Source organism: Perissodus microlepis, chromosome 2 (assembly GCF_051167445.1).
Source record: "Perissodus microlepis isolate ML-2025 ecotype Zambia chromosome 2, ASM5116744v1, whole genome shotgun sequence".
Classification (NCBI taxonomy): domain Eukaryota; kingdom Metazoa; phylum Chordata; class Actinopteri; order Cichliformes; family Cichlidae; genus Perissodus; species Perissodus microlepis.
In genome coordinates, this window is record NC_140462.1 from 16,059,600 (window position 1) to 16,079,796 (window position 20,197).

Below are 20,197 nucleotides of genomic sequence, written 5' to 3' on the forward strand. Positions count from 1 at the left end.
CAGGGGGGGAATCTAGCAGAGGATACCTACTTACCATCAGACCACTCTGGCAGAGATTAGGGTGCCATCACGAAGAAGTCATGGAAGGTGAAGATGGGCAGGAGCTGCAGGGATAGATATAGATGAGGCAGAGGAACAAGAGGATCTGGGGAAAAAAATAAAAAATGGGAAGGGTCACAGAGGGGTGGATGAAAAGAAACCAAGAAGGGAAGCAAAAGAACCACTGGCTTGACCTAGGAAGGGGGGGGGGGGAGATCCAATTAAAAACACATTTGGTCAGTCAGAATGAACATTGACACAGATTCTCCTGCTTCTTCAGACCAAGCTCAGTCCCTAAGCTGCACCCAGAAAAGTACGCCAGCTACACAGTGTAAGTTGTGCTAGATGCCATATGTGGTTATGATAATGCATAAAACCAAAGAACACCCCCTGTTACACAGTTGGCGCTCAACCTAAGTATGGCACAACAGCAGCCCAGGGGGGCAAGATAGTAATTTACCAGATCCCAGGGTGAAATAGATTTATTTACATTAAAATGATATATACCCTGTATACCTTGTCCAAGATGGCGCCTATGCTTGTTGCTAGGCAGAGAGTACAAAAGTAAAGATGGCGGCAGACAAGTGGCAAACTGAGAAGTGGAGGTCTAATCAGTTGTGATTACTTGGGGGAAGGGTGTGGCAAGGTTCAGTGTTTATGGAAAAAAAAACAACCATGGCATGGTCAGAATATATGAAGAAAGGGTTACATGCTGGAGGCTGAGAATATCAGTGTTTAGCTTGTTACCTTTTGACTCCTAACACTACAGAAGAACTATTTTGCTTATACAAACACAGAAGCTTCTTTGAGCTCAAAATTATTTTTGATCACCTCTATTATGCTTTCTGTGGAGAGATTTATTATTTTTAGAAACAGAGCAGAAAAGGGCAGAATGCGACAGTTTGGGGTTCAGTAGAAGAAGAATGAGTTACAGAATATCTCAAGATTTTTTTAAAGATAACTGTAGTACATAAAGCATTTGATGAAAGGTATTGATATTGTTGCATTTCAGGACAAAGTGGCCTCATAATTTCAGTCATCTCATCATTAAAGCATACTGATCAAAGCACACTAGGTTGGCTTAAATTTGCTCAAAAAGGAAACACTTAAATATTTTACAATATCAGCCACTTGAAATCTTCATGTTAGGCCATATCACAGTACTTACCACAAAGAACTTCAACCCTATGAATGTTATTGTTATCAACCTAAACAGTACTGATGCAGCGGCACCAATTCGCTCAAGTCAACAATGAAATCATTAACACAGGTTAAAACTGTTTTTTCTCTTATTGAAATAGAAATGAAACATGTTGAAGCTTCTCACAAAGTCTCACACTGAAAACTTAAAAACAAAAATTAGCTGCGGTCAGATTCAAGGGGGATTTGTAAAGTGCATCATCAAAAATATCTGACTCTCCCAAAAGATCTATTCCCATGAGCATCATGAGCAACGAACACTAGAACCAGAATGCATAAACAAGTGCATCGCAGATTGCAAGTATCACCATCTCGATAACAATTACATTGTGGAAATACATGAAGAATGTGTGTTTTAGTCAAAAAAGATGAGAAGATTAAAGAAGATGTTTTTTGGACTTTTTTCCACACTTTTATAAGCGTAGAAGTAAACTTGAAATTGTTTTACAAATAACATAAAAATAAAAGCAAATGTAACTAAAACTGCAAACTCTTATGTAACGTCACAGAATGTGTATAAAGTAACATGTGTAAGGGGTCCATAATCAGATGTAGTTTCAGCCTATTTTTCCCATATATTCTATGATCAGTGCAAACTCACCTATAAGTAAAATTATTTCACTGCAATAAAGAACAATATATATATCAAAGCCTGTCAGATCAACATAATAAAATATTCCAAGGAAACATAAAATTGGTGCACATGAGACCTGATTACACAAACTGGTATATGAAGTTAGATGGCACTAGTCATTAACGTGTTTAATGGTAGAATATGCTGACATCCATACAGGTGCAATGAATAACATTTTCTAATAGTAGTACAGTGGGATTTCTTTTTCTTTTACTTTATTTGTGATTATTGCCACCTTCACAATGACCAAGCACTATACTTTCCTGAGCAGGACAAGGACATACAGTATACTTATTTGCTATACCATACATACTTGTGTACATAGTCTTTAGCTACAGAACATACCTGAACCTGATCACTTAATTTCCAGTTACTTTTTCTTTTGGTATTGTTAGAGAGGGGTGTTGCTTCTTGGACAGGAAACAGGAAGTGTGATTTCAGAATAGACTGGATAGCAACAATAGTTCACTAAAAATGAGCTATTGTCTGCACCAGGATTAGTAGCAAAACGGAGTAAAAGCTCTGTACAGACAAATACAGGCTTCAAACTGAAATCCCAATACCACGTTTCTTATTTTAAAGAGAGTTTTAATTGAAGGGTTGTATTTGAAGGAACAAAAAACAAATAAATGTGATCATATGTGTCTCTCAAAATGTGCTATAGGCGAAGTAAAACATTTAACTATTAATAATATGTGCATCCATAAAGAGCAATCAAGTGAATCATTTTGAGCTTTTTTTCCCCCACAAAAACCAAACAAACAAAAAAAACTTTCTAACTTATACCAATACCCAAATCAAACAGAACAGCACATATGTCTAGCAAAACAGTCTCAAAGTCTTAAAAAATTCAGACTCAATTAAAATTCTTAGAATGTAAATATCTTTAAAGTATGTTTAACTTATAATTTGGGTCTTTTCTTTTTTTTCTTTACAGCTTGTTCACCTTCAAAATAAAACGCTCCATGGTGTATATGTGCGTCTAAATAAGACACAGAAATAATATAAGGAGATAAAATTTATAAACTGATTTAAACATGAAGAAAAATCAGATTTGATATCACTAAATGAAAACACGCGCGAAACCCCGCAACAAAAACACATCTCCCGCCTCTCCAAAAAAAAAAAACAACAACAAAAAATTATTGCGCAGTTAAGAAAATTAAATTCGTTGAGTAGACTGCAATTTCCTTTTTGTATTGAGAAGATTTTATCTTACCACGTTACAGTTACCTTTGATTTTACCTCAATCAAATCACTTCCACATCTACTCTAGAATATAGACTCTGCATGTATGCACATATAGATTATGCAGACTCATCGGTAGGTCTGGCTTGCACAAAAATGCAAACTTGCAAATATGGCGAATAGCACTGGATGTGTTTTAAGGGGAAGAACAAGGTTTGGCATCATCCATTGATTGGGTTTAACCACACACTCCTGATCAAAGAGAATATAGACACAAAATATAGGATAATTAATTATACAGTGAGCTTATGTACAGTTGAACTGTATGCTAATTAAACGTTTGAATAGTAACACGACCACTGGTTTATACTCACACTCTTACTCTGCACAGAAATGTGAAATATACATATAATACACAGTGTGTAATAAAAAAAAAATTAAAAATGGGGCAAAAAGTGAAACATAATCAAGGGCAGGAAAAAAACTAGTGAGCCTTGCGGTATTTTAATTACAACTCATGCTCCAGGCCCGTCACGCAGGGTTGTTAAACCTCAACATTTAACTTGAGGGGGGCGAAAAAAAATTAGATATTTATTTTATCTTGCGACGTACATAAGTCATGAATAATATTTCTATTCATCCAGACATACATTAGACTAGTTTACATTCAAGAAAGACCCCTACAGTCAGGGCTACATTCAGCAAGACACTTCCCTTTACTTAAAAGATTCAAAGTTCAGAATAGACTAATCAACACGCAGGTTTCCATTAAATCCTTAGTCATTTTTTCCCCACTTAAAGATAGATATCTTCAATACTTATGCAACACAACGGAAACTAGAAATACACATAACGGTTCCTTTAATCCACTTTTGGGAGATGTATGGGCTTTAAACCAAACCCAACCGAACAGACCTCACGACAACAAATAAAGCTTGCCACATTTCCATTGAATACTCAATAGGATAACTGAGGACGTCACGCAAAATATGTAATACAACATTTACGAAAGTACAGAGAACAACAGCTGTAGGTTTGAGCTACCACATGAAAAAATAGGCCCAACATTCTAAGCCGCCTGTGTGTGTCCCAACAACACCTCACAGAGACGGGATGTTATTGCATTGCTTTGGTGGGAAAGAGTCCACGCCGCTGTGGCATGTGTACCATCCATTAACAATACTTTTCTGAAAGGAAGAAGCAGGGGAGAAAGTCCTTGAGCTCTGGGCAAAAGCGTGACCTGTCTGGCTGCAGGGGTACTGGGAGGACTGAGGCCTGTAGCTGCCTCTCTGTAACAACAAAGGGTCCAAGAGGGGCTGTGACCTGTGTGTTGAGTAGTCCAAACTGCTGTCAAATGTGTGATGGAAACGTGACCTCGGGGTCGGCTCGTCTCGACTCTCTGGGGACAAGGGGACATCTTGAGATGAGGTGGGTGGATGAGGGGGGCTGATCTGGGTTCCATCCGAGACTCGGCTTGACCTGCCCTCCGCAATGTGACCCCCACCACCAGGACGCGCGTCGCCGTCTTTGGCGACTTGGGTCTTGTTGCAGTGGAGTTTCATATGTTTTCGCAGGGAGCTTGGGTGGGTGTAACACTTGTCGCAGCCCCTGACCTTGCACATGTAGGGTTTATCACTGGAGTGCACATGTGAATGCTTCTTTCTGTCGCTGCTGTTCGCAAACCTCCGGTTGCAGCCCTCGAACTCACATTTAAAAGGTTTTTCACCTAAATGTGCAAAGAGAAAAGTGACGGCGAGTTACGAAAAGGTTTGCAGGTCTCCGCATGTTCTGCCTGACCATGTAAACTAATGTTTATGTGTCCTGGGTCAGTGAGTGGGCCATGTCATATGAAATGGGAATCTAAAAGTTTTATTTATTTATTTTTTTAAAAAGTGCACAGCCATGTTTCGCCCAACACTGTGAAATTACGTTAAATCACTCGCTCAGCAAAACACAGAGTCGCCCATAGGCATCGGTTCGAATTCTTTAAGAATGTGACACTTAAACGGTAAACTGCTAACAATTTACAAATAATAGTTGCTGAAACTTTGGTGCGGTCCTAATTGCAACAAATGAGGCAGTGTATCTGCAGAGTAAATCAAAACGGCTCCAGGGCCTAGTTAAACATGCATTAGATTAACCTGCGACCGCAGTTGATTTGTTTAAATTCAGTTACCATGCTTAGAGTGAATTATGGCCATCAGGATACTAATTGTTCTTCTAGCACAAAGCTGCCTATAGCTGCTAGCCCTCGTCCTCCTGCACATACGTGGGGAAATGTGTAAAAGCCGGACTGAAGGAAAAAAAAAGAAAATCGTAATCCTTGCGTGTGCATATTTATCTGAATTTAAAAACAGAATTAAAAAGAAAAAGCTAATATCTCAATATATATTTTTACATAAATTGATAAGCTGAACAGAGTGTGCATGTGCAGTTGTGTAATAGCTTAAATGCCATTAAGCCTCTCTGTTCTGCCTCTGTCTCTTTGCTTTCATTAGTAAAATAATTTACAGCACAAGAAAAAGAGCTGCTTAATAAACGCCTTTCGGTCCAGCTTCTCTTATTTCTAAAGAGGCTATTCAGTACAATTTGGCTGTATTTCATTGTAATTAAATCTTGTTCCGCAAATTTTGAAATATTTTATATACAACACAAGCAGAAATATTTTTTTTATATTTTTGATTCTGTGCTTATGTTAGTTGTGCAGAAAAAAGGGCAAAAGTTAGTCTGTAGAGTGACGTGATTTTTCTTTTTATAAAAGGTTCACACTGCCTCAAGTAACATGTCTATTAGAGTCAACAGGGCATAAGAAAATCATTCAAATATAACTCATTTTGTTTATACTGAATGAGGTCATCTCTGTACTTACCAACTACTGCTACATCACAGTGTGATGTGCTCTGTTAGTGTTCCTGAGTACAGGAGATGAGTCCCTGGGAGGCAGAGGCAGCGTAACGGCTACGTCACGACTCTCCGGTGTCCCGGGATTTATTTAATAATTTCACTGAATGAAGTGGGAGAGGCACCCAAACCACCAGGCCTGCTGCCTATACTACACATAGTTTGCAACTGTCTTACTACTTCTCTGTCAGGCAGTAACAGAGAAGGCGACAAGTGTCACAAAAAGCTTTGCGTAACATTTCAATAACACTTTACATTGTGCTGTGCAGATATAATAATAACAATAATAATAATAATAATAATAATAATAATAATAATAATAATAATAATAATAATAAATGTTTTTAAGAAAAACAGCTGAATATTGAAAACATAAAAAATATGTTCACATTGGTAAAAAATGAAAATTAATGATTGAGCTTGTAAAGTTGATAAAACTGACCGTTATTAATATTATTATTATTATCACTATTTGTGTCGTTGTCTTATCATTAACTGACCTGTGTGAGTCCTCTTGTGGATCTTTAGATTTTCTGATCTTGCAAAAACTTTCTCACAGCCGTGAAATGGGCAGGGAAATGGCTTTTCCCCTGTGTGGACTCTGACGTGGTTCACCAGCTTGTATTTGGCTTTGAAAGGCTTCCTGTCTCTCACACAATTCTCCCAGTGACACACATATTCAGAGTGCTCAGGTCCTCCGACATGCTCCACTGTCACATGGGTGACAAGTTCATACATGGTCCCGAAGGCTCTGGAGCAAGGCAGCTTCCCAGCCCCCTCTTGGCCGTCACTCCACTTGCACACCAGCTCATGCTTTACTGTTTGTTTTGAGCACCTGAGGAAAGCGTCTCCTCCTCCACGCTGAATTGCCATGTTCAGGGGTTTGTACAAACCCAGGAACTGAGTGACAAGTTGCTGGCTGTTTCCCTTGGGGCTGATAGTTTGGCCGTAAGGGTGAGTCCGGGTGAGGAGGTCGCCAGGCAGACCCAGCATCATCTGGCTGCCGAGATCTCGAGATGCGTCGGAGGACGCATGGGCCTGCTCCTGATAACTTGTGAAAAAAGTATGGTTTCTGTTGTCTCTGTAGCCATGAAAGTCACGATAGCGTCCAATCCCTCCATGTTGGTTCGGTCTTGATGCCAGTTGATCAGTGACGGGTGGCATGCCGGCTCCAGAAAGATTGGCTCCAATGATAATGCCCCTAGGGCTGTGCTCTAACCGGTGACTGGGGTATCCAGAGTCTGAAAAATTGGGAACCGAATGGTCAACATATGCACTGGACCTCGTCTCTGGGTAGTCTCGCAAATTGTGCGAGGGGCAGAGTTTTAAGGAACTGCCAGTGGGGTGTCCCATGTGCTCTCCTGCCAAAGGTGGCAGCACCACGCTGGGTTCAGTATTGCTCTCCCCGGGGTTGACGCAAGAGAGAGGGCAGCCACTAAACCTCGAAAGGCTTGTCATGTTTTGTTGTGAGTTTGGCTATGAGTTTGCGAAATCAACCAATTCAGCACTCAGGATACACCTAGAAATTCTGTTTCCATTTTCCTTGTTGTATATCATCTGCATGTGAAATTCTTGGCCGTGAACTTCGCAGAAGTAGGAACCAGACTCAATTTCGTTAAAGTTGGTGTGAGTCCCATGCCGTTCACTTTGCCCTCTTGATTTGTGGCAATAACCGTGGTAGTAAAAATGCTTCGAAACAGGCCATGGTGCAATATAAAAGCACAGCAGGCCGACCTGCTTTTAAAAAGGGAGCTTTGGGATTGGTTGGAATGCGCTGTGATTGACAGGCGCTGGGTTTGTTTTAAAAGGGACACGCAGGCGTTCACTGCACGACTCCGTTTTCAAATATCGCAGAGAAAATGCTTTGAAATGTGCCGCGATACTCCCAAATATTGCAGCCTCTTTAACTTCAGGCGACGTCTTATAATGCCCCTTCTCTAAATCTCTGCTTAGGAAAAACGCACAGGTTAATGCATAATACTAATCTTCTAGTAGAAATCGAGTGATTAAAAACCGACGTGAGCAAAAACACAACACAATCAGTCCCCAGCCTTCATGCCTTTTATTTCAGCAAATGTCCTGCTCCTGCCTGGCAAGTATAATAGAGAGACTGGTCCTTGCGTGTCCAGGCCAATTATTGTCAAGACTTTCATTTTGAGTAGAGCACCTCGTTTGAAAATAGTCAGAGTTACAGAATATTATTCCTCACAAATGCAGCAGTTGTTTGATTCAAACAAACAAACAAACAGACAAACAAACAAAAAAACATAATTGCTTCGGCACTTCATTAACCTATATGAGCACATTTTTTCTAATAGTAATAGAAGGCTACTGTTCTCTCTCCGGGGTAAGATCATTGTGGTACATTTTTATTTTAGAGTACATTTCCGTGAGGACGCAGTAATCTATTGGGCTCGTGTAGTGTGAAAAATACAACTTTGATAAAGCAACAAGTAGTCCTACGAGGCACGATAATCATCTTGTTGGAAATAAAAGTTGTTTCAAACATACATTTCTAGTAGTGTCACTGGGGAGTACAGCAGAACAAGATGTACTATTTTATCCATGTGCTTATTGTACATCACGTCTGTATATAACGCTGTTCTTATTAAGCCTAAATAAATTAATCATTTTCAAAAGTTCATCACGCACCGTCGTGCAGGCTGGCACAAATGTGAAAATGGTTACGTAAAATGCAGATTATGAAACGTGACGAACAGCAGTGGATGGGCTCCACTGTTCCTAGGAAACTCAGATAAACTTTCTTACTTTGGGGTGCTGTGAGGACAGCAAGCTTCAAGCTCTCCACGCTGCTGAACTGCAACACATATTTCTGCACGTTTTCGAGCTTTGACGTGGCTCTGGTTCGATAAACACGCAGCTTTTTGGGGTTTTTTTTCACCCTAACCACTTTAGCCTGATTCTTTTATCTGTTACTTTTATTTCAATCTACACAACTCGGCGTAAGATCCGAACTGCAGCTTACAGGTTTAAGGTGAAAACCCCTCTTATTTCCAAAGACTCGAGCTGGTGGTATAATCAACATCAACGTGCAAAAAAAAAAAAAAAAAAAAAAAAAAAAAACTTTCTGACGTCACCTGCAGTGGGTCCTATGCAGGGACAAAGCAAGGGGCCCACTTGACATTAAGTGCTGGAAAATAGTAGACATTCCCAGAACTGGCCTAATTCCGTGAGGATTGTAATGGACGCTCATGTTTATCAACCTTTAACCTGATGCATTTCCGAAAAAAATCGAGGTTTAAAGGCCAATAAACTGAAAGTTTCCAATCTGATATTCAGATGGCATAAAAGCCTGAGAGACCTCAAATAACCCCTGTTCCTCATTTACAGGAAACAAAGGAAAACTGTTTAGAGTAGCTGCACTTTAAGGACTTAAATTCATATGCTGATATTGTGGCTGTTCAGGTATACCTTTTCAGCAAGTTAAGTTTGAGACAAAGGCTTACACATATCTAACAATTAATAGGCCTTTTTAATATTTGCCCCATTTTTGTGCTATAGCAAGGAAATGTGAGCTCTTCAGTTAGTTAGTGTACCTGCTTTAAATATGACATAAATTTAACAATTTTTTAATTTCATGAGATAAATATTGCAAAAGGTTACCTTCAAACAATAAATCATAAAATTAGAAGCAATGGCAACGATAGTAAACAGTGTTTATTTAGTTAGGGGTTTGCAATGTTGCTTTACGCACATGCAATGTTATTATGACATACAGCTAATTTGGAAATTGCACGTCAATGTATAAAACTTCAGTTCAAATATCTACTTTGTAAGAAATGTAAGAATTTTGACATCTGAAATCGCCTCCAGCCCTGCAGCCTTATAAGTCTGGTTTATGCTGGCTGTTTGACAAGGCAGATGAAATTCTAGTGACTGCTGCATGTGAAATATCACTTGCAACAATCAAAACATTCATGTCAGGGCATAGTTTTTACAGCCACAAGGTCCATGTCGCTCCAAGTCGCTCTTAGTCAATATGAATCAAATATATTATAAAGGCGCAATGCAGAGAAAAAATGGAAGACAAGTCAAATGCCAGTTTAAATTCCAGGCTTACTGAATACGAAGCAATGTTATAGACTGGAGTGAAAATTCAGCAAGTTCAGTTAATTTAACCTTGGATGGTGATGAGAAGAAGTCTATTTTTTTTTTATTAAATAAGGCCCTTTTTGGGGAAAACTATTTGCACACAAAAGGGAAAAACAAGCACAACCACACACACACACACATAAACATACACACACATCTTAAAATGAAATGTAGCCTGTTGTAGCCTATATTATAATAATATGGCTGCTTTTCTATAATAATCTAGTCACTATCCGTATACAAATCACTAGCGTTACACACGGTGAATGCTGTAATGTAACACAAGATATAAAAAAAATTAATAATAAAAATAAAACTTCAAATGGACCCCAAGAACAAAATGATTTCAAGTATCCATATTCATTTGTGATTGTGTGAGCTGTGTTTGTGTTTTCTTGTAGTAATAAGAACGTGTGTATGTGGGTTTGTGTGGCTGTTTAAACAACTGCATGCATTAGTGTGGAGTGCGCTGAAATATTATAATTGATGAGGGATGGCAGTGCACAGTCTTGCCATGACTTTATGAAATTTAGATGAATTAACAGGTTTGGGATGAGTCCATTTGGAGACAGATGCTCGAGCAAATCACAGCAAGAAGTCATTTAGCCCTCTCCATCAGCCATATGAAGGCAAACTCCATGTGCTGTAGTCAGTCAAGGCCCAACTGACCATATAATCTATGAAACACATACAACGATCTGCACAGTTATTATTGTATTACATACAGTTATGAGCCTGTAATGAAATAAATGACGAAAATATGGAACTGCGGAAACATTTCGCCACTGAAAAACATGAGAATTGAAAAAAACTAAACACATGCATAGCACAAAAACATGCCTAGTATCAATGTAATACACGCACTGTGAAATTCTATATTACAAGACAGTTAAATTACCGTTTGTATTGTAAAGCAATATGATGAGAAAATCCTTCTCATTATCAGCTGCTACATGTGCAGGAAAAACTAAAACAGCATTTGTTGCAAGCTCCATGTGTTTTGAAAACACAAAGCATGATGTAAATTTTTGCTTTGTGAAAGCACTACGCATTCTCAAAATAAGTGGATGCACATGTTATGAAGACAAATAGCAGAACTGGAACAAATAAAAGAACCTCTATTATTCTCAGACTCTATTAAATTTACTGGATGTTCGTGTGAACCTGAGCCACTGTAGTGTTTTAAGCTCCGTCGAATATAAGAGAAGTGGGAAAAGTGACAGAGAATGCACCCTATTCAACACACAAAGCACCACAATTCATTTTCTTAATAAATCAAGCAACAGACATGCCACATTTAAACCACAGCAAAATGTGGAAGTTCAATCTTCACATTGTCTATTTATCCAAAACAGTGAATCACAGAATCATCCATGTAATTGTGCCTCTGGGATACATTGATCACTTTACTTTACATTTTAAAATGTAAATACTGAAAACAGGATCACATACAGTAGCATTCGGTTGCAGCTTTTCCATTTTAGGAGAGATTAAGGTTATACTTCTGTCTGGTCACTACTGAGTTAATGTCAAGTCCACAAACTTGTCTATAGCACTAGCGGCCTAAGCCGGCCAAACATAGTGTGGGCCACAGGCCAGACATCATGGACTAAAAAAAATCGCTCAACTTTGCTACACGCACATACACAGAGAGAGAAAAGACTGGGCTGTGATATGTCTACTGGTTTATATAAGAATAGAATTACCATGCATCTAGGTCATTTACGAAATTACACAATGGAAAAATCCTTTATAATTACTGACTCTAACACATCTAGTTAGAATAAACATATAAATGTGAGATGTTTACCATTTAGGGTGATGATTATGTTCTGCTCTTTTCCAGCAGCAGTGGGCCTACTGTCACAGAGGTATGCACACTAAAATATTCTGATATTTTTTAGGTAACGCGCATGCTCAGTTGGAAGAAGATTATGTTATAACCAATAGGCTATTCCAACGCCCAGTGAGGTAATCCCAGGAAAGATAACTAAATAAGCAAATTATAAATACCGCAGTCCTACAGAAGAGCCTTCAATAAATTGGCACGTTTCATTACGGATACTTAAAAAAGGGGGGAAGATGACATGTGTCTAGCTATAGAATAAATAAAAACACATACACCCAAATACAAAGTAATGATATATATGCATATTCCTCTAAGAATTTAATGCAATTGGCAATTAAAAGAACATATAAAAATATTAAATTAAATATACAAATCAGTATGATTGTAAAATGAATTTGCAGCTTTACCTACATTAAATTAAATAGATACGTCCAAACGTGAGAGGAAAATGCCAATCACCGCAGAGCTCGATGTTAAATATTTTGGGGTAAAAAAAAAGCTGGTGTGCATGAGACAAACGATACGCAAAACCGCAGTCACATTAGTTTTGGAAAGTTTCTTTCCCCACTATTTGGAAGTTCCCACATTTTCTATTGTTCAATAATAATAATAATAATAATAATAAATAATAATAATAATGTTAACGTTCCCGGGCAATGTTCCCCTTCCTGGCAAGAAGACGTGGATAAAATACAGAACAAAACAGAATTTTTAAAATAAAAAAATAAATAAAAATGCTACCTAATACTCTTGTAATCCTGACTCTCTTTATGTTTGTTTTGATGAGAGCATGAATAATTAGTAAATGAGTGTTTGATGTCCCCAGTTGTCAAATTCCACATTCGTGCAGTGAATTAAATAAAAAATATTAAACAAATGCCAGCCAGGATACAAGAAGAGATCAGCGATAGTTTTAAATTTAACTCTCAAGCAACAGTTGCTTTACATTAGGCCTGGCTGATGACAGCTCCCCCCCCCCCTTTTTCTCAGCAAGAGCTCGGTGCCTACGCTGCTGCTCTGTGGCTCACAAACATTTGTGACTCATCTTAACCATGTCACTTAATTATTTCATAGCGGTAATATGGCTTGCGAATACACGGCACATAACCTTAAGTGGTGTATGGAGCATTCACGTTTCAACGAGCCAATAAAATATGGAGGGAGTTTAGGAAAACTTAACAGGCTGCTTGTCGCTTGCGAAAGTTCACAAAGGTCGCAATAAATCCCGATGAGTTTTTTTCTCTGTGTGTATGTGTTCGTCTTACACTGTGTGTGTGTGTGTGTGTGTGTGTGTGTGTGTGTGTGTGTGTGTGTGTGTGTGTGTGTGTGTGTGTGTGTGTGTGTACGCGCTTACTGTGTTGCAGTATGAGAAGACGAGTGTGTGAGAATGAAGGGGGGAGTAAACTGTGAGAGGCTATCCCTTCGTCGTGAGAGAGAGAGAGAGAGAGAGAGAGAAAGGGAGAGAGATGAAGAAAAGTAGAGGGAGGGAGGGAGAGAGGCTGAGCGAGAGAGAGGGAGAGGGAAAGGGAGAGAGAGCAGCTTATGGAGGAAAAAGATGAAGTGAATCTCATTTCCCCCCCCCCCCCCCCCCCCTTCAAAATAAGTTATTGAGTTATGTTGTCGAGTCGCAATTGTTGCATTAGTATGCGAGCTGGTTAGAAAAAGAAAAAACAGAGGTTTGCGGGTTCTTGCAACAACTGAATCAACATATGAGTAACAGGCCTAAACACTAAGCAGCCGAGGTTCACTTCAACAAAACTAAATCTCGTGTAACCTCCACGGGCTAAATAAAGTGTAGATTTTAGCACTTCCACAGCATGCAGTTGACACAGGCCTCTTCTTCTCTCTCTAGCACAGAAAGACGACGGATAAGTAGGAAAACTCACCTTTTCAATCTATAACTCTTTCTCGACGAAATGTTCTGGGAGTGAATGCGGTAGGATGAGGGCGAGAACAGAATGAAGAACTGATTTGATTTTTTTCTCTCTTTTTTCTCTCGCTTTTTTTTTTTTTTTTTTTTTTTTAGCCCAGATCCCCTAAAATAAAGAATGTGAGCTCCTTCCTGGGACAGATTGAGGGGGAAAGGATGTGAAAGGCTTGGAGTTAAAAAGCGCCGCTTGAAGCACTCAGCGCGTCTCTGAACTTGATCAGATTTTATGTGTCCTGCAGCGAGTCAGCGGCAGCCCTGTGAAACTTGCTCAATGGCACGAATTTTTTGGCTGAGCGAAAAAATCTCAGGATATTACAATTACTGCCATCTTTCTTTCTGTCTTTTATTCCTCCGTCTTACACCCTATAGAGCTTTTGCAAAAAAAAAAAAAAAAAAAATACCCCCTCCCCTTTCAAGCGGCTTCAAGAAAGCCACATTTTGGAACTGCGCCAAGTACATTCAAGTTTTCAGTTAATAAGAGCCAAACTGGTCACATGAAAGAGAAAAAATAAAGGATAATTCAATGATAGATAGATAGATAGATAGATAGATAGATAGATAGATAGATAGATAGATAGATAGATAGATAGATAGATAGATAGATAGATAGATAGATAGATAGATAGATAGATAGATAGATAGATAGATACTCTATAAAACCTACAACACATTTTAGTTTTTCTAAGTTCATCGATACTACAAATTTCAGTTCAAAAGTGCCATAAGTGGTTGCTCAAAAAGTTAACTTTCTAGTATATCTTCTACAGATTGTAGATAATATATTTCTCTGAATCTTTAAAATTGTTTGGGAGTTTCATCAGGAGTACGACTCGTGTACGGCTGCATTTGACATGCGCTCCACATAACACATGCAGGATCTGCGCTAGAGCGTTGTTATACCTGCAAAATAATGCCTGCAACAACCAATCAAATGAAAGCAATTGAGACGAACTGCCATCTTCAATACCAAACTGTGCCAATCACCAGAAATCAAGCCAATTACCACCCTTCGTCGCAGTCACGTGTTACAGGGGTAGCAGAACGCCGATTGGCCGTCGTAGCACTGCCTCCCGAGTTCATTTATGTTCTGGGAGTGAGTGATTGACTTTATCAGTCCAAGGACATCATCCGCCTGGTAAGGGGGGGAAGTTTGATCCTCTTTCTCACGGATTGCAGTCAACGGGAGTTTTTTCTCCCAACTCTTTGCATAGGATTTTTCCCCATTTTGGCTTGGTTTGTTTTTGGATTTTTCCGCGCAACGTGGTACATCTCGACGCAGTGTGCAGCTTGCGCGCTCCGCTAAACTGGATTTTAATTTTCTTTTCAGTTTTTTTCTTCCCAGCTCCTGAGTTTGCTTCAAGCTCATGACTATGCTTCTTGATAGCGGTCCGCAGTTTGCATCGTTAGGAGTGGGGGGCTTCGGGACGCCGCGGCACCACGAAATCGGGAACAGAGACCCTAGTCTGGGACTGAATCCCTTCAGTGATTCCTCCCACTCCGCTGCTTTTAAAATCAGCCCCGTGGCTCACGATATCGCTTCCAGCCAGACATCAGCTTTCACACCGCAAGCCAGTGGATATGCAGCTGCCCTGGGACACTCTCACGGCGGGCAGGTGGGCTCGTACGGCGGGGGAGCTTTCAATTCAACACGAGACTTTCTCTTCCGGAACCGGAGCGTTGGAGAGTCCACAGCTCCGAGCACCCAGCATGGGATCTTTGCAGCTTCGGCGGGGAGCCTCCACGGGCCGCCCGGGATCACCGATAACCCCGGACATTTGTTGTTTCCAGGACTTCATGACCAGGGAGTGAGCCACACTTCATCCAGTGGACATGTTGTTAACAGCCAAATGCATCTTGGCTTGCGCGGGGACATTTTCGGCAGACCTGATCCGTATCGTCCTGTAGCAAGCCCTCGGACAGACCCCTACGGGGCTCAGCTCCACAACTACAACCACCCCATCAACATGAATATGGGGATGAATGTGCCGACACACCACGGTCCGGGAGCCTTCTTTAGATACATGAGGCAACCGATCAAGCAAGAATTATCATGCAAATGGATAGACGAGAACCAGATGAACAGACCCAAAAAGACTTGCGACAGGACTTTCAGCACCATGCACGAGATGGTCACTCATGTGTCCATGGAGCACGTCGGCGGCCCCGAGCAGAGCAACCACGTCTGCTACTGGGAGGACTGCCCGAGAGAAGGGAAATCTTTTAAGGCCAAGTACAAACTCGTCAATCACATCCGTGTGCACACGGGCGAGAAACCGTTCCCATGCCCGTTCCCCGGATGCGGGAAAATATTCGCCAGATCGGAAAACCTGAAAATACACAAAAGAACACATACAGGTAGGCACCAACAGCATCTTAACATAATGTAAAAAATATAGAACGTGAGCCTATTTTTAAATAGACCCCGTGCTTCAGTGTTCCAGATATAAACGTGCATGTTGTTGTGTTATTGTTTACGAGGTCCTTTTCAGAAATTGGACCAACTTTTCTAATGGCGATAAGCTCCCAGTTTCCTTTTTTCGAAATTATTTGAAAATATACAGATTGGATAATGTTTCCACAGTAGAGTATAAACCACATTGCTCTGCAACTTTGCTGTAGTGTTCACCCTCGTTAATTCTTGCAGCTTTTGTCCTGAGAAGTTTTGTGCCAGTCCAAAAGATACTTCATTTACTTTACGCCAAACTTTCGGTGCATTTGCTGTATTGGTGCTTCGGGCAGACACGGGGCTCGTGTGCTTTTTGAACACATCATTACAAGTAAGCAATTTCTGGCTGCGTTCATAATTGTCGCTCTAGTTCAGCCAGTGCACGGTACAGAATGCCCTGTTGATTCAGTATTTACTATACAAGAGCACACGCACTGAGGAGGCCAGTAGTAGCATGAAGGAGCAGGCCTCTTGAATAAATAAAGCCTGACAGAGCAGTGTGTAGTAGTGGAGCAGTATCCATGTCGCCCCGAAAATGTAGGTTACTCTGTTATATAATAGGCTGCAGACAATTTACATCTTGTGTCTTCGGATTTACAGTCGGTGTTACAATGGGGGTTTGTTTGTGCGGGCCATTGAGGGGTAATTCATGATATGTATTTAATCCTCCAGGTGAGAAGCCGTTTAAGTGTGAATTTGATGGCTGTGACAGACGCTTCGCCAACAGCAGCGACAGGAAAAAGCACATGCATGTGCACACATCAGACAAGCCATACATCTGCAAAGTGTGCGACAAGTCATACACACACCCTAGCTCTCTCAGGAAACACATGAAGGTAATTAACGTCTTCATTACTCCTTAAACACATTAACACACTCACACACACGCCACTCCTCCTCCTTTACCACAGACAGACACCATCACAACTTCAGGTTTTTCTTTAAGATGTTATAGGCTAGCAACATGCACTGCAAAAAAAGGTACAAAAAATGGTGTGCAATCACAATTAGTGTGTTAGCGACTCTTGATTTTAAATAGCTAAAAGATTAAACGATTAATAGCTTAAAAAAACTCCCCTTTGTTGTTGTTCTCTGATGATGGATTTTGATTTGTATTTTTCTTTAAAATAGCCGTCTTCTATAAATATCCGCTAGCAATAACCAATTTTTTAAAATATATTTTAACCATCTAGTACTTTGAGAAAACCTATTTTTATATAAACTTTAACAGTATGTTGATGCGGATATTTTTATGCAGTCCAGAAGCTCGCCTGTTTCACGTTTGCTGCCTGTTTACCATTACAGTTGCCCCATAAAACTCAGAGCTAATCCGCATTTAAGTTCAGCCTCCTTCCATAAAGACACTTAAAGGTCACCGTTTACAATGACTGCCTCAGTAACTCAGTGCTCGTGTCCCCATGTTTTGCAGGTTCATGAGTCTCAAGGATCTGAATCGTCTCCAGCAGCAAGCTCCGGATACGAGTCGTCCACACCGCCAGTCCTGGTCTCAGCCAGCACTGAGGACCCGACAAAAACGCCGCCGTCAGCCGTACAAAACACGTCTGGTCACAGCGAAGGACTGGCACCCAACTTTAATGAATGGTACGTTTGAAGTCAGAAGAACAAATTCCCTCTCAATGTGGACCAAGAGGATGAGGAGAAAAAAAACATAAAAAAAAAACTATTCATTTTCACTCCACACACATACACACACACACACACACACACATCATCATCATCAGATACACACGCAAACACACGCGAATGGGATTGGAACAAGAACAACAGCAGGAGATGAGAGCAAAAGCCAGCACCAAGCAGGCCACGTCCGTTCTCAGGATCACGAAATTTGACTTTTATTCCGCAGTTTTGAGGAAATCAAATAAATCACGAATAAATAAACGCTATACTTTCTCAATATAAATAAATGTTTTTTTATCTTTTAGTTTACAGTTTTCAGAAAAAAATGTTTTATTTTTCATTTTATGTATTTTCTCAAATTTTTATTTAAAAAAAAAAAGAATAAAAAAGGAAAATTATTTCACGCTGTTTTATATAACGGTGACGCTCTATTGTCGCCTCTTCAATTGATTGTTGAAACTTCAAACAGTCTTAAGAAACGTGCCAAAGTCTTTGTCATGAACTTGAACACAGAAAAAAAAAAATCATAACTAAATATTATCTCGTGAATGTATTTCCTTGTTTGATGGGGTCGAATCTGTTGTCAACGTCCGTTTTCAGGTGGAGAAATGTGGTATTAGGTTACGATTGTTACCGTTGAATATAACGTTGCCTTTTGTTAATACCGTTGTAAATACATATCCATGATGCCATATTTATCAATTTGTAATTTAATTATGGGTATAAGTTCTGAAACTTAAATGATATTTATGGAAATGTTTTCTAACAAGAACTGTACAGTTTTGGTCATAACCAGCTTAACATGGAACAAATGATAAACTCTAAAGCTCCAACATCGCGATTGTATCCTTCTGTTTTTTGTTGTTGTTTTATTTTTTCCTTTTTAACCAATAGGCCTACATGTGTCTTATTTGGATTAATTAAATCATTTATATGAATATTATGGATTTGTCTATATATAATGCAGATATTTCCGTCACTTTTATTTTGTTTATGAGACCATTGACATGTAAAATCATTGACTTTGTAGAGCTGAGTTCAGTTGAGCTGAGAAGCTATACAACGGTTCTGTTGATATCTTTATTTTTGGTTAAATTTAAACTTTTTGTGTATTTTACTTTTATAGAATCAGAACTAGATGTCAATCTTAGCATAAACTCAGTATTGGGGGAAGAAGAAAAAAAAGAGAGAAAAGAATGAACCCATCAGCCTATTGCACTCCTATACTACAGGTCTTAGAGTGTGCGAAGTCATGATTTCCAAATCAAGGTGACAGCATTTTGAGTATTTCAAATTGGGGTCAAGACCCTAACTATATGCGCCAGTATGGCAACCTTTCTAGTTCCAGCAGTGTCTTTGTGCAAGTATGTTTAAATGTGTGCATCGGCAACAATGGAACTGTCACAACACAGTATCTTCAAAAATAAAAAAGGTTTTTTTGTCTGTCAGCTTGCATTGTTTTAAATGTAATTCTGTGAAACTAAGCGTGTTATTTGTTGTGGTGTTGCATATAGAGCAGTTTGATTACACATTTGCTTGTTTTGTGTGAATAACTTGTCAAGATGACATTTTTGTGTTTAACAAAATTTAGTGGAAGGAATTCTAGATCTATGTGGGTTGGGGAGAACACGTTCAGTGGCAAAAAGAGTTACAGCATTGCATTGTAACCTATTCTCAAGAATTAAATATTATGCATACACAAAGTATATTGTACTCATATGAGAACAATTTCAGACCACCAGCACTACTTTTAAAATAAAATGTAAAAACGGTACCTCTTGACAGTGATATATGAAATAAGTTTATTTAAATAATTTAAGGAATATATGTTTTATATGCTATTTTCTATACCTTAATTTAAAAGAAGTACTTTTTCTTATTCCCACCACCTTTCTGCCCCATGTCCAGAGGTCAGAGAATAATATCTGATGTATAAACACAGCTAGAATGTGATGTTGTAACACTTTCTGGGAGAAATGGGTCACAATCCAAGTTATTCCTGAAGAGCAAAAATGTTTTACTGATGAACTGTGTCACTGTGCCACATCGAGGCAAACCATGTTACAACAGCAGGCCTATGCGTTAGCCTATAGCTACCAGAGTCAAACGTTCCTTGTACTTTTTAGGCTACTGTATGTTGGTTGATTTATTTTATCAACTATTTATGAAGAAATGTGAACGGAAATTTTGACTGAAATTAAACAAAACATTATGAAAAGCGACTGTCAGACTGCGCCGTTGATTATTATCAGCATG

General features: G+C 39.4%; 2 protein-coding genes across 3 annotated transcripts in view; one reads left to right on the plus strand and one right to left on the minus strand.

Moving 5' to 3' along the window:
* Positions 1 to 20,197, minus strand: part of zic6 (zic family member 6) — a 70,825-nt gene that overhangs the window by 8,729 nt on the left and 41,899 nt on the right. The window contains exons 1-2 of one of the 2 annotated variants that reach the window (XM_084950167.1): positions 6,463 to 8,998; positions 35 to 4,787 (exon numbers count right to left, since the gene is read on the minus strand). In XM_084950167.1, coding sequence (XP_084806293.1) covers positions 4,162 to 4,787; positions 6,463 to 7,420 — 1,584 coding nt within the window. In that variant the 5' untranslated portion in view covers positions 7,421 to 8,998 and the 3' untranslated portion in view covers positions 35 to 4,161. Of the gene's footprint in view, positions 1 to 34; positions 4,788 to 6,462; positions 8,999 to 20,197 lie in introns of those variants that run through there. The other variant, XR_014802168.1, reaches the window with a different exon arrangement.
* zic3 (zic family member 3 heterotaxy 1 (odd-paired homolog, Drosophila)) lies at positions 14,940 to 20,163 on the plus strand. The gene is made up of 3 exons (XM_084950180.1): positions 14,940 to 16,209; positions 16,973 to 17,136; positions 17,730 to 20,163. Exons 1-3 carry the CDS (start codon positions 15,219 to 15,221, stop codon positions 17,910 to 17,912), a joined length of 1,338 nt encoding a protein of 445 aa, XP_084806306.1. The 5' UTR covers positions 14,940 to 15,218; the 3' UTR covers positions 17,913 to 20,163.

Coding starts and splice junctions, on each gene's coding strand:
- zic3 (XM_084950180.1), top strand. CDS start 15,219: ATGACTATGCTTCTTGATAGCGGTCCGCAGTTTGCATCGTTAGGAGTG. Junction 16,210..16,972: donor ACACAAAAGAACACATACAG/GTAGGCACCAAC, acceptor TTAATCCTCCAG/GTGAGAAGCCGTTTAAGTGT. Junction 17,137..17,729: donor CTCTCAGGAAACACATGAAG/GTAATTAACGTC, acceptor CATGTTTTGCAG/GTTCATGAGTCTCAAGGATC.